The sequence below is a fragment of the Larimichthys crocea genome, chromosome XXIII (genome assembly GCF_000972845.2).
Source record: "Larimichthys crocea isolate SSNF chromosome XXIII, L_crocea_2.0, whole genome shotgun sequence".
Classification (NCBI taxonomy): domain Eukaryota; kingdom Metazoa; phylum Chordata; class Actinopteri; family Sciaenidae; genus Larimichthys; species Larimichthys crocea.
The window spans coordinates 1,205,663-1,220,222 of record NC_040033.1 but is presented as its reverse complement, the minus strand read 5'-3'; the positions used below and the strand labels follow the sequence as shown (position 1 = coordinate 1,220,222).

General features: G+C 40.8%; 1 protein-coding gene across 1 annotated transcript in view; it reads left to right on the top strand.

Annotated features, from left to right (window-relative positions):
* LOC104931619 (cadherin-12) overlaps positions 1-14,560 on the top strand; it is a 91,688-nt gene that overhangs the window by 42,744 nt on the left and 34,384 nt on the right. Inside the window, exons 3-5 of the mRNA XM_019279374.2 lie at positions 7,838-8,132; positions 11,591-11,710; positions 13,429-13,596. Coding sequence (XP_019134919.2) covers positions 7,838-8,132; positions 11,591-11,710; positions 13,429-13,596 — 583 coding nt within the window. The remainder of the gene's footprint in view (positions 1-7,837; positions 8,133-11,590; positions 11,711-13,428; positions 13,597-14,560) is intronic.

Genomic DNA, 14,560 nt, shown 5'->3' with positions numbered 1-14,560 from the left:
AAGGTGACACATGTGACTGGAGCTTTCTATGAAAATGTTCAACTCATCATATAACTAATATAAAACCTACCATAGAGAAAATACTGTAGGTGTCTTGATTTATAATTTTCGTCTATAGCACGTACTTCTAAATAAGACACAGCTTATATTAGTTATGCAGATATAGTACTACAGTATAAACAGGATTGGTATATATTGATAGGACAATGCAAGGATTTAAAGACAACATGAGTCTGTTATGGTAAATTTTAAAGAAAACCCCTTAAATAAGGAGCATCAGATTCAAAACATCCAAGTTGAATTTATTGTTCTTGTACAAGAGGAGCGTTTCACAGTGAGACACACTAAAGGGGTTACAGAGAAAAGGCTCCCTGAGGAGCGTTGACAGTTGGTTCTTATACATTTTCCTGAAGATGGGCTGTCTCAACCCCTGTAAATTGTTAACAGTCAATTTGCATATAATGCATTTAAACAGCTTTCTTCAACATATCCCCTAATGAGTAGCCAGTATGTCCCCAATCTAGGTGTCACCTCTCTGACCTGTCCCTGACTCATTCTGTTCTGAAATCCCTCTGTTTATACATTAACCTGAACTTTACCTTACCCTGCCAGTCTCAGGAAAACAGCAATAAAGGGAAGTGCCCTCAAGACATGTAATAAATAAACATTGTATAAGTTAAAAACATCTAAGTAGCTGTCCTTTCATCATAAATTACAATTACAACCACCGGGAGCAGGTACAATTGCTGCGATGTGTGTCACTGGTGTTGTAGATGGATGGGGACACCAATATGAAACAAAACAATAAAAATAAAGTCTAGATTTCTCCATTTTGTCAAATATTCAGAAAAAAGTCGTACTTGGCTCGGCGCAGCTATTTAATTGCATTTAAAGACGAGAAGAACAAGAACACGCTAACCCCTTTTCAGAACGCTTACTGATTTGTAAATGTAAACGCTGGCGTGGGATTGCTGCGCCATTCAAGGAACAATGTCGACTCGCTTTCAGCAAAAGAGTCGTGGGTTTCTATATGCATTCCTGAGAGGAGCTCCACGTAATCCCGGTTGCAGAAATCCAATTACAGCATTTTCTACAGAGGTTGGTTACATTCTCCTCTGAAATCACTCAAATTAATCAATATGCAGGGTTTACTGCATAGCCAATGAGGGACCATGTGCTGCAAAAGGCTGAAAGTAAGAGGGAACACCACCCTCTCTCTGAGCCATGAATCCCCTATAAAGCACAATCACTAGTCGGAGATCGTGAATATTCCACAGCCAGTACAGATGGACGACAGCTTTTCCCAATTTGTATCAGTAGTTGTGCAGCTACAGTCAATAGCAGTATTTTGTACTGATGGGACATGAGTAATGGGCCTGCCGATACTTGTTTTGACAACACCGCTGATGCACTGACTGGCCATCTGCATTGCCTCAAATGTTCCAGACACCACAGTGGGAAATTATGGGTCACAGCTTCGAACCCTGCGATATCTAATGCGTGTCCATAAAAGCCGTAAATCCTGACAAAATGAGGTTAAGCGGTATTCTGACCTGGTTCGACGATCGCCGAGACATTCATTTGACGAAAGCGTTTAACTAAATGTTTGAAATGTAAATGCAGAGCGTTTAACAGTGCTTCTTGGCATCTCTGAAGCAGTCATCCGTAAGAAAGAGAGAAAAATCAAGAACGCAAACATAATTACTCAAACAGATGGTGAGTTTGGATGGCAACAGGAATCTTTTTTCAGTTCCCTCGCACTACCTGTTTCTTTTTATAGCCACCATGTCAACTGGTTCCAAGCACAGAGCATCTTGCAAATTATGCTCATCATAAAAAATGGAGTGTAAAGACGCTCGCACCGTAACATGACGGCATATCATCATGCTGTCTGCATGAGCCGGCTCTCATTCAGTCATTCTTCTGCCCTAGCTGTTTGCTTTTGGAGATACAATGCCATGATTTGAATTCTGCATGCATAGACTCAGTTTTGTTAGTTCATGTGTTCTAAATTGGAAACAAATGCAAGAAAGGAACCCATAATTTTTTCCGCCTCTTTAGAAAAATTACTTATTTTCCTTTGACAGACTGTTCAGGTTGTGTCTGTGATTCTGCCTCTTGTCTATTGAGCCTAATGAGTGTTTTGTAGTTAAAAAAGATGCCCTTGTCTGCCTCCCTATTAATGAATCTTTTTATATAATTGATCACCATTGTTAGACTAATGGAATTTTTAATTAATATCAGTCAACTTTCACTTATAATTAATGGGGCAATGTGTCTGTTCTTGCATTAGCATTTCTTTTTCATCTTTAATTGTGCTAGTTCTGAATCGAATTGCAGGTGCCTCTCCCGGGTACTTGATTGAATAAACTGCAAATGTGAAAAATATGCTCCTAAATAAGTTTTTTTTTTCCTCTCTCTCCCTTTCTTGTCAGTCAAAGAACAACAGAATGCAAACACCCTATTAATCATAAATACAAAGCGATAATTTATTCAGTAGAAGACACATTACGGAGTACTATGCCCAATCCTGCCTTGATTAATAAACAGATTTTCTGTTGATCATTACTAGGACTGCAGTTATCGTAGTAATTAATCACTGTCACTTTCCGTCAATCTGTCTCGCAGTGCAGCGGTACATATGATGGAAACTATCATGGACACCTAAAAAAAAAAAAAGTCTGCAATCCAAAACAATTGCCTTGACAACTGCTGCTTACGAAGCTTAATTTTTGAGAGTGTCAGGAAGCTGTCGATTCAGCTCCACGAGGTCTCGACTTCGTTGTGAGACGTTTCTTATTTTGTCCATCGGCAGCCGGTGGCATCTTGTAACATAATGCAATCACAATAACAAACTGCGCATCATTAAAAATGCTCAGTATTTTTTATTTTTTATTTTTTTTGCTGCAGTGCTCGTTGCAGGTGATTTGTAGGGGATTGCACAAGACTGGACATGTGTCTTTATGCTGTTGTGTGCACCCTTGTGTGTTTTCTGTCAGTGATGTGATTTCTTTGACTAGATGTAACTAGCAAAAGATGGTGGACCCTACTATGAGTACACCGTTTGCAATCTGCCGCTCTGTTCTCTCTGGTATGCCACAAGAGAAAAGAGAAACTTTGATCATGCCTATCAATGAGACTGTATTGTCATTTAATCTGTCTAAAGAGGATCTAACTGTTTGAAAGTCCACAACAGTAAAATCTCGAGATGATCTTGTACAAAAGGACTCTATGCGGATGGATTGCAAAAGATTACAGGATTACAAAACAATAGGAAACAAAATAGATAATAAATGAACAGCTACAGAAAGCAGGTCCCCTGTTACTGACTAAAACACAGGGCGCTGGAATGTACAGTGTTTTATTAATGACTGGAAAACATGGAAGCATTGGCTTCTGGGGAGCACCTGAGGGCAACAGCACTCTTAAACCATGCTGCTGGCAGCCGAACGGCCCACAAGAAATTGTTCCCTTTTCATTTGGCTCAAGTGAAAAATGCAATTGCTGGATGATTGAATTTTGTTTATCTCTGGCTAGTACCCACAAATCCATATCTAGTATATCTCCAATTTACAAATGAAAAAGTTTGTATTGCTAAAAACGAGGTTTAATAATATTGCTGATTTTGTGCGAGTAATTATTGCTCTGCAGACTCAACTTCAGACGTGCCATTTCACAAAACCACAGGATGAAAGATAATATGATCATTACTGCTCAAATAAGTACATCCAACTATTTTTCTGATGGAGGCACTTTAATTACAGAGCGGGGCTCTCTGCACAGATTAACTGTTTTTTTCAAAACCAGATACAAAAAGCAAGTGTAGCCGTCTATGTAACACACAGAGGCGAGTAAGTGCTACATAAAAACAGCCTAAAAGTAATGGAGGAAAAACAAGTTTCTGCTCTCCATCCCTGACCATGTGTTGATTAATAATTACTGAATCACACCGATTTCCCAAATGTGTCTGATGGCATAAGTAAGAAAAGATTACAGTGATTAATACACAAAAAAACAACCGTCTTCAACACCCCCACAGCAGGTGGGAGCAAACCATGACATACAGTGCACAAAGACGAGTTGGTACTGCGACCAACACTTGTATCATGGCACGGTGGCCAAGCAGCACAGAATCGAACATAGAATATATTGATGACCTACATTGCTGTGCAACAAATCTGCCATCCAGTCCATAATGGCATGTGTATTTTTTTGTTTGTATGAAGTCATTTCTAAGATTCACAACATGTTGCAAAAGATGTCGTTAATGGAAAGCATCATACAATCATACACTGCGGTACAAGATTTGTAATCAGGACATAATTCACAGCACACAGAATTAACAAAAGCATAATGACACAGCAGCCAAACAGCATAGCATAAAGCAGAATTAATAAACTAGAAAATAGTATGCCACTTCTCAAATACATGTGCACACCCTGACAAACACACGAGACTAAGCAATGTTTGAAAAAAAAAAAGCATCCCAATTTAAATTAGAATATTTTTCCAAGTTGTATCGTCATGCGTCAAATGAAATTGATGTTGAACGCAATAAACTTCCACTGCACTGCATCAGACAACCTGCAAACCGTCTCTAAGTTAATTATAACTTAGACAACATCATTTAGTCGAATAATTTATTTAATTTGAATCAATTTATCAACGTACAAATCCACTAAAAGTCAAGAAATTGCAATGAATTATCACCCGGGCCCTAAATGCACTCACAAGCACTCACTCAAAGAGAGAGCAAGCTAATAAAACACAGCAGCCAACAGCAAAAATAATTAATACTTTGACTAAGCGGCACAAATTAAAACAGACAAAAGGCACGGCGGCCTCCGAGCACCACGAGATGGAACAAAACAGAATCGCATCCTACCTCCATACGCCACACAGGTAACTCCATCACTGTCCATGCTGACACCAGGAGTAACTGGAGATGTCGACTGAAGTTCACCTCAGTGCCATCCATCCAAAGTGTGCTTCACATGTCCAGGTGAGCACCTCCACATTGCAATAAGCTGGTTCCATTTCCAGGTTGATTGAAGCTCCCATAATCAAATGGTTTTGTTTCAGCTTCACATCAGTCTTACATAGTCCATCAAAAGTGCTAAGACCTGGCATCTTCTTTCAGCTAGCTGCCCTCCTGTGCAGCTCATGCGACCAGCCTCAAAATGCCTCAAGCCCTTTTCCTTTTAACTGCTTCTTTACAGTCTTGGCAAAGTGTTTCCCCTTGAAGGTTAGAAACTCAACATTTCCTTGTTCTGTCTCTTTGTAGCAGGGCTATAAAATGGTGGGCCAAGATCCCTCAAAAAGTAGCTGAGGCCTGAGAAACTCCACAAGGCCACAAGAATCCTGGACACGTTCATCACAAAGTGACTTTTATCTCTGTTGATGAGACTGGGAGCAGACTCAAGTCTCATTTTTAAAAGTTTATTTGCAACACAGGGAAGAAGGTGGTGACAGTAATCCCAGAGTGCAGGCTTGCAGACAAACAAAGCAGGAGCTGCCATGATGGAGGTTTTCCTGAGAGTTAGTCCAAAAACTTAAAGGTAGCACTGTTCCCACAAGAGGAGACTAAACTACCACTGATCTGGCTGAATCGGTGTTCGAGCCGGGGTTTTATGCAGCATTTGGTTGATGAGGCACAGGTGTGGTAATCAGGCAGGTGGAGGAGGGGAACCAGAGGCCACGCCTCCTCCCAAACACAGAGAGACAAGCTCGGCCTGCAAGGAAACAAGGAAGAACACTAGGAAGGAAGGAGGCGGGAAGCTTCATCAACACTTGCCAGTTGTCAATCATAGGCTTAAAGTGATGCATCATTAAACTTGGGTATCATAGCAATTACATTAGTCTGATAATAATTATGTTAACCCTTTGCCTCACACGCAGCCTGCATGCATGTATCACTTTCCATCTGTCGTCTTCACCATTTGTGTAAAGATTCCCTAAAAAATAAGCAGAATGCTCACACCCAAACTTACAAGGTAACCTCATCGCTCTATTTGCTGAGTAAAGACAAATAGAGTTTAGTTTGCAGTCTGCTTTATTGTCAGATTGAGCAGCATATTGTTCTCATTATTTTCATGAACAACACGTAATCTACATTTCAGATTTTGTGCTCATTGCATAAAATGTTATGGGACCTAGTTGTCAACCAACAAGGGTTATGTACTAAAAATATTCTCATTCATTTGAATAGTGAACGAATAATGAACCCAAGGGTGAGACCATTTTTATGCCGTGCTATGCTTGCGTGAACTGGGCAATTTGCACTGAATCACCAATTACACCCGGTGAGTGTTTGTGTGCTTGTGTGTCTTGGGTTGTTTTGAACCGTAAACTGCAGAGAATTTATGACTGTATCTCAATTTCTTTCCTCTCTCTCCTCTCCCCATGGCTGCTGCTACCATGGAGATTCAGATTGCAAATTAGTTATGTGCAAATGATATCTTAATATTTTCCAGTGGGGTAAAACAGACTAAATTACAAATATATATATATATATATATATATATATATATATATATATTTATAAATAAGAGAGAGTGACAGTGTGTGCAGCCGTTTGAAAGCTACGGTATGGTTAAGATTTGCAAACATTGTTAGGATGTGGTTATGGAAACATTTGGATGAGGATAGGGAAAGGTCATGGTTATGGTTGATAAAAGCGTAAATATGAATTTCTTCAAACTGCGGTCACCAGCGTGAAAGTTGCACATGTTACATCCACCTTTATATCCTCATATAGGGCACACAATTTCATGCTTTGCACATGGATTGTGAATCATCATAAATTGACCATTATGGCTATAATTCCTTTAGGATACCAGGCTGATAAATCAGAATGTGATTACAGGAGAGTAATAGTTCCCAGAACTCAAATTATTACAGTTTTTCATCCGAAAGCAACCAAAGAAGTCAGCATGTCCATCCTGTTTCAGCAGTGCTAGAAAAGCAGCCATAAAGTGAAGAATTGGACGCAGGTTATGGAAGTTTTTAATAAAGAAAAATTAATCCATCTTGCCCAGAGCGAGCAGGTCCTGCCTCTGCTTCAGTGCTTAAAATATCTGTTCTTGTCGGCTGGAATAGTCGCTGCTGTTAACCGCTGTTGGTGAAAAACTCCACGGCATTGATAAAAAGGAAAGAAAAAAGAAAAATCCATGATGATGATCACGTTGCATTAGAACCTTAAATATTTAAAAGGATTTGAACTGTATGGCTGATCTCCCAAGGGAGGTAAACACAACTATGTCAATAAGCTTCTCTGCCACCAGCCCACAATGTGTTTGCCTTGTGCAAAGAGAGCTGCCATTGCTCTGGATCTATATTAACAAAGATGTTCTCTGGCTGGAGTCGGATGTTTTTGAATTGTGATGAGAGTTATCTGGTCACAGACCTACGCCGTCAGATGAAGGCATTCAAAATTGGAGTATTTACCTCCAGTCTGATCTTTGCCACTTTAAAAGGACGAGAAAACAACCTCCTATCTCACTTAAGAGAACGTTTCGGAGTCATGCCTGAGTAGAGATGGGTCCATGATGTTGAAAAGCTATCACTGCAGAGAGAGAATACATTATTTATGAGAGATTTAGCCTCATTAATCTGTGAAACGTTCTGAACGTACGATCATTTCATTTTTCCCATGACTTAGTGTTTTGCAGATCTGACATGAGACGTGAATTTGCTCTTTGATGCGCAGTCAGTTTCCTTGACTGTCTTTGTGAAGTAGTGTTCTTTGACAGCTCTTCCCCAGTGCTTTCAATGAATCATTATCTGTGCCAATGTTTGCACTCAACCTGTCTTTTTTTTCCTCTTTTTTGTCTTCCAGCTGCACACTGACCTCGATAAGGGGGACAGTGCGGTGAAGTACACTCTCTCGGGGGACGGGGCCGGCTCCATTTTCACAATTGACCAAACAACGGGGGACATCCATGCCTTAAGGAGCCTCGACAGGGAGGAGAAGCCTTACTACACGCTCCGCGCCCAGGCTGTTGACATCAACACCAATAGGCCCTTAGAGCCTGAATCAGAATTCGTAATCAAGGTTCAAGACATCAACGACAATGAGCCAAAGTTCCTGGAGGGACCGTATAGGGCCAGTGTCCCTGAGATGTCACCAGTAGGTAAGTGACCGTCTGCAGTGATTTGTTCTATCCACTAAAGATAGAGGCCACTACCTTCTTTAGTTGATTAGAACTATTTGCACTGAGTGCCTTGTTTTCTCCGCTTGAACAACAGGAGACAAAAGTTAAGTTTCAGGAGCAACACAGGTACAACCAGAGGGGTAAAGCTGTTCCACCCCCCCAACAGATTTTGACATTTCAGAGAGCCAGTTATTCTTGGTGTGCCCTGAGTATATTTCACAGCTTTGTCTTTATACACCTCCAACCCCGGGGAGAACAGATCAAGGTAATTCGCTGGGAGAACGGTTCCTCTTGATCTGAATGCTTCAAAATTCCAAAATCAGCCGTCTCTCGTGGATGGGTTAGAAAACAACCCCAGTGAACACGCTGGATCATGAGCTGCTCTGCAACCGTTTACTGAAGCATCAGAGACGCGTTCAAGTTTATAAAGACGCAAATAGTGCGACCGCGGAAGTACAGAGATGAACCTGTCATTGTGACATTAATGCTTCAATCATTTATTATCGTCATCTTTAGTTCCTACTAATGGATACGTGCCATTATCTTTGACACTTTTAAGAGGTACTCCAGTGAATTAAGCGAACCACTTCCATGAAGTTATTGTACTTGTGAGGGACAGATTTTTTTAAATGTGGTCAAAAATAAACCAGCCAAGGTGGAGCTATCCTGACTTTTAGTCGCTGGTATGAGTCATGTCCCAAAAACTCTCTATGTGTTATAAATGTGAAGTCTCAGCCTCGAGCTGAGAAACCCTGATGACACGGACAAAATCATCTGTGGAGTATTGTGTTTCTGGAGTGTGTTGTGTGTGATATTTATATTTAACAGATATGATATGATACTGAGGTCAGTAGACTGTGATGGCCACCCTTGAAACTTCTCTTTCTTCTGCTGGAGCCCCTGGAGGGTTGACTCTGCCTTGTGTTTAGGATGTCATGTGGGTCTCATGTACGGCTTTCAGGGCTGATGAATTCAAATTGTCCTCCAATATTTTCTGATAGAATGCTGCTTTCATCTTTCCATCAATTTTGTGCCGTTGTAGCTCATGCACCTCTAAAACATCAGAGATCCACCTCCATGCTCCACTTCTCTCCAAACATAGTGTTTGTGGTTGTGACCATAAAGTCCAACTTTGGTAATAATCATTTTTAAAAAAGAAGATAATAAATGGCTTCATCTGACCACTATCCCTAACTAAAAGAAAGATTTTCATCATGATCAGTGCACCAAATCCTGCCAGGGGTATGTAAAATGTATGAGCATAACTATATATTCCTAATAAATGCAAATTTTTAATAAACTACAAAGACTAACATTGTCAAAAACAGAGTGCATCGGGAAAATTACTTATTAGAGTGAATATAATACAACCCCTGCTTCAAACTTATTATAAGTCTTATCACAATCTCAATCTTCCAATCAAGTGCGACAAATTAAGTGTCTGACTAATTTAAAAACAAAATGAAATAAACTTCAGGTGCTGAACTCTGTTCTGCTCATTTCAGGTAAAACCACAAAATGCTGAGAAAACTGCATGATTGTTGCTAAATTATGTAAATTATGCAGCGAGACCCAATATCAGAAATATCTAAGTTGAGAATTCAAGTTGACAGTTTTAAAAAACATCCCCACAGTTTATGTGAGAAACGTACCTTTACTGTGAAAAAGATTCAGACGCTGTTCAGAAGCAGCCACTGCTCAAAATCTTTATCAATATTTATACCAACATGACTCGGGTGATCAATGTGTTCATTAAATGTTACATCCCTCGTTTTTTTTTTCTCATTAGCAGCCAAACTAAAAAACTAAAAGGAGAGAAATGCTGAGCATAAATATGCAATAATGGTTGTTAATGAAGACAAATCTATGGCCGAGCATTATAAAAATCACTCATGGCAATAATCCAGAGACTCCCCGAGAGTTGTTGGCAACGAGTTTATCCCTGAATCATTTAGAGAAAGTGGCAGATTTAAAAAAAGTATTTCAGCGAGTTGCCTGAAACAAATGTAATTAGCACAAAATGTTTGTGGTTTGATTAAGTCGACTTCAGTCCTCGTCTACAAAGTTGTTTTTCAAGTTGTTCATATCAGAATTTTTACATGAAACTCCACACAAGTCCATATTTCTCTCCTCTGTCTACATTGTATATTACGCTATGCTAATTGGTTTCCTCTGAAATGATTCAGAGGAATTTTATATTGCAAACAATATTTAACGAAGTCGGGGAGATAATCTACCTTTATTTTGAAAAACTGGTCTGCATTCTCCTCCCGTGTTTACCAGCAATGACCTTTGAAGCCATTCTCTCCACCACGCTTTTAATTACACACCTGGATTTCCATAATCGTGTGAATGGAATTTATTCACCGTGGTTCTTGTCTCACACCGAGGGTAAACGCTGCCTGGAAAGATTGTGTAGGTGTTAGGCGTAGATAAAGGCTTTTAAACTTCTGCTCCATCTGAACTCTTCTGTCGTGCACTCCTGTTGAACATGATACAGTCCTTCTCTGGTATGTCTAATCGGGCATGTGTGTGGCTTTGTTATGGAGGATTGAGACACTAATCTCTCTCACCTAATGTTTTCATGCCATTGTCACCATCTGCTCAGACCGTAAAGCCTATTTAATATACAGTTCTTTACAGGCAAGGGAGATCTTACCGGAATTTGAAATGTAAATTCGATCCCTCCTGCACTTGAGAATATTTCACACAGTATGTTTTTTTAAAGCTAGCCAGATGCAGGTATGTGATTGATACATGGACATATGAGCACGGAGCTGTCTGTTTGTGAAGGCAGCCATGTCAACCTGTCTCCAAGTCGTCTTTCTGAAGAATCTGCCCATCTGTCCTCGTGTCTTGGAGTTATAAAATAGTTGCGCCGACGAGGCTTTTCTTGTTGTTGTTAGTCATTCTTCTCAAAGTGGAAAACTTTGGATTGAATCTGAATTTAAATACACGCTAAATAAGGACCGTGTTAATGGAATAGTGTTTTCAATGCCAGCTAGTTAAAGGGGATGAGCCAGACCTCTAACAAGTAATTATTTTGTCTCTCTTACTGCGGGAGTTTGGAAGAGTGCCACCCTAATACTATTCCTGCCATGGCCCGTTGTTTTCTTAATGGCAGCATTGTTTAATGAATGGTCACACGAGAGCTTTTTTTACCCTTTCCCACTTAGCAAAGCTCCAAATGTGCAAAACAAGACATACGGCAGGAAAACTGAACAACACATCCTCCTCCGTACTCGTCCTCGTTGCACTCTGTCAGGGACTTGGGACTGTTCAGTATTAGCCGTGGCTTCCTCAGTTGTGATTTATCATTCATTAGTGTCAGGTGAGATTGTTCAGTAAACTGATGAAGTACAAAGAGTTTGGATTTCAGCCTCACGAGGGAACAAATTAAGTCAAAGTCAATATGTCCTCCCACTCCTTCCCCGCAGGGACGTATGTGACGCAAGTGACAGCCACGGATGCAGATGACCCCACCTATGGAAACAGCGCTAGAGTGGTATACAGCATCCTCCACGGCCAGCCATACTTCTCTGTAGACCCCAAAACAGGTAACGTTCCCATCCTTGCTGATTTATTTGAGGTTCAGTCTAAACATCTTTATATTTCCACTGAAATATGTGAGTCAAAAGTGTCAGAAAATAAGTAAAATTGTTTCATGAGCATGTGGCAATTGCAGCGAGCGCGGTGAAATAAGGTTATCTAGGCCATTAGTCTTGAATGATGTGTATGATTGAGTACGTGCGATATAGAGCGGACCGGTGCGAGCATATATCATGAGAATAAAACAGGTTTTGCAGAAATGACCCCTGGGCCACTGCACAAATCAGCGTGCCACAAAAGGACACATGCTCTCCAACGAAGAGACGGAGTGAATTATTTATGTGACAGGGATGAAATAAAGGGTCCGAAATATTAAGCATTTAATATTAAATATAAAAGCGCAAACATTCAGCAGATACGGTTCAGAGGAAGCTTGATTAAATATGACATATTTACAATTCTTTTTTTAGTACAGTGGCTCTAAAAATGGAGGTTGCTCGCTTGCTGAGGTGGAGGAACGCCATCACTGACACGACATATCGAGATGTCAGACGAACCCACAAACTGACAGTCCTGAGCGTCAGGAAATAAGCCGCGATCTCAAAACCCGGAGATCTCTGAGTATCTGCTACAAGAATACCGAGTTAGTCTGTGTTGTGTATAGGATGAGGCTTTAATTGGCAAATAACGCAATAACATTTGATGCTTACCGTGGTTATTTTGTTGTTTCCACCTTATTTATGCTCAAACTTTGCTGGCGTAGGCGGGTGGTGTCATGGGAGGAAAGTGGCATGTGGAAAGGTTGTAGAGTGGCAGCAGGCAGGGTATGGCAGATGACTGCTCTAAATCCAAAATACCTTCATGCCACCAGTGTTTGCCAGCAGTGGGCTGCTGTTGGCTTCTGCTATCTGGGACAGTTCAAAGCATATGAAAATAGGTTCATACATATCACACGGGGAGATACGGTGGAATCTGTTGCTGATTATGCAGCTCATCCCAGAGCTTTACAGAGCGCATACTGTGACTGTATTTCAAACTGATGCTGGAGGGGAATAAAAAAAAATCAGACTGTTAAAGTAAATGTTTGCCCCGCTGGGCCGTGCATCTATCTCCAAACACACATCAACAGGGAAGCAAACACTGGGAGAAGAAAGGTGATCAGGGAGGAAAAGGGCTGACAACAACGTGCACGGCACAGAATGATCGCTCTCAGAGACGGACTTCAAAAATAAACATCTTTCATTTTGAATTCACACGTGTTATAGGCGTCTGCGGATCAAATGGGACTTCCTCACCATATCAGACAGAATAAGAGGGAGAAGACGTGAGGACCTACCCATGCTACCTGCTTCTTTTTTAGCCTGCCAACCTCCCACTGACCCAGCTATTAATCTGCAGTACAAACGCTCTCTGATCTCAGGGTCTCTGATCCTCAAGTGAATCATTATATGGCTTCACTAGAGTTCCCTATTGAATGTCAAGTGTCTCCAGTTTGTGAAATGACCTCTATTTCAGCCTTGGCCACTGCTACACGTGCAGCCTCCTACTGCGGAGGGAGCTCCTTAAGGTGGAAAGATATTGTACATTTTGAAGTAAATTGCAGATTTGGTGTCAAACATATTTCCTTTTTCTCTCACACTATCTCTCAATTGCCCCGTCTTCTCTTCTTCCGTGGTTTCTCACTCCTTTATTATCTGTATTTCTCATCAATCTTGCTGTACACCAGGGGTTATAAAGACAGCCTTGCCCAATATGGACAGAGAGGTGAAGGAACAGTACCAGGTATTAATCCAGGCCAAGGACATGGGGGGCCAGCTGGGGGGATTGGCCGGGACCACCACTGTCAACATCACCCTCAGCGACGTCAATGATAATCCACCTCGGTTCTCCAAAAGTGAGTAGCTCTTTTAAATATAATGTCAGTAATATTGCAGATGACTATATGGGGATTAATCTATCTGTGCCATTAAAACAGGGCAGGGGTTATTCATCATGTCAAATTTATGTAATTGGTTTCCATTATTTGGCATTATATGCTGTCATAAGCAAAGGAATGTTTATGTAGCTTGATTCCATTTACAGTTACTCCTCTGTAGGCAAATGAATAAGGATTGGTGTTGTTTAGCTCATGGGACATCCTTCTGTATTTATATGAGCTTTGAGCATGATGGTGCTGCATCAGGAATTGAGTCAGTGTATTTAAACTCTGTATTTTATCCGGTATTTTGTATAAGCTGCTAAACCAGATTAATTTGATTGTACCGTTCTCCAGGTCATGTATAAAGCCAAGCTGAGGGGAGGAAAAAAATGCATTGCTGTAAACACATCGATCTGTTAAAGCTTCTTTATATAAACTAAGCATGAATATTAAACCGAGTGCAAAATGTAGTGTATTCCAAAACAGCAAGGGTACGTCAGGGAGGCAAAAAAAAAACGCTGTCCATATTGACGCAGTCTCTTCAGGTATTTTGCGGTGACACCAAACGGTCTCCTCTGAATGTAAATACCGGCAGTCAGACGGTCAAGCTCCTCTGGCTGCGAGGAAAAGATGATATTTCCATAATGCTGTCACAGCACCGAGGCTCGGGCTGAGTACGGCGGCTGCTCTGCCCTGTCCCAAATCCTTCCTTTGTCTTCCTCTTTTTTCCATCCATAGAAGGCTTACAGGTAAAAAAAATAAATAAATAAAAATCATCAGATGATGCGGTTTACTTCTAATATTACTGCATGGAAACATCCAACATCTGTCCTTTCCAGAAATCTTCCCCCGCCCCTACCCTAGTTATTATAGATTATGGATTTGTAAACCATCAATCCCCCGAATGAACCCGTGTAATGCGACCAGATGTGGTTGTGAC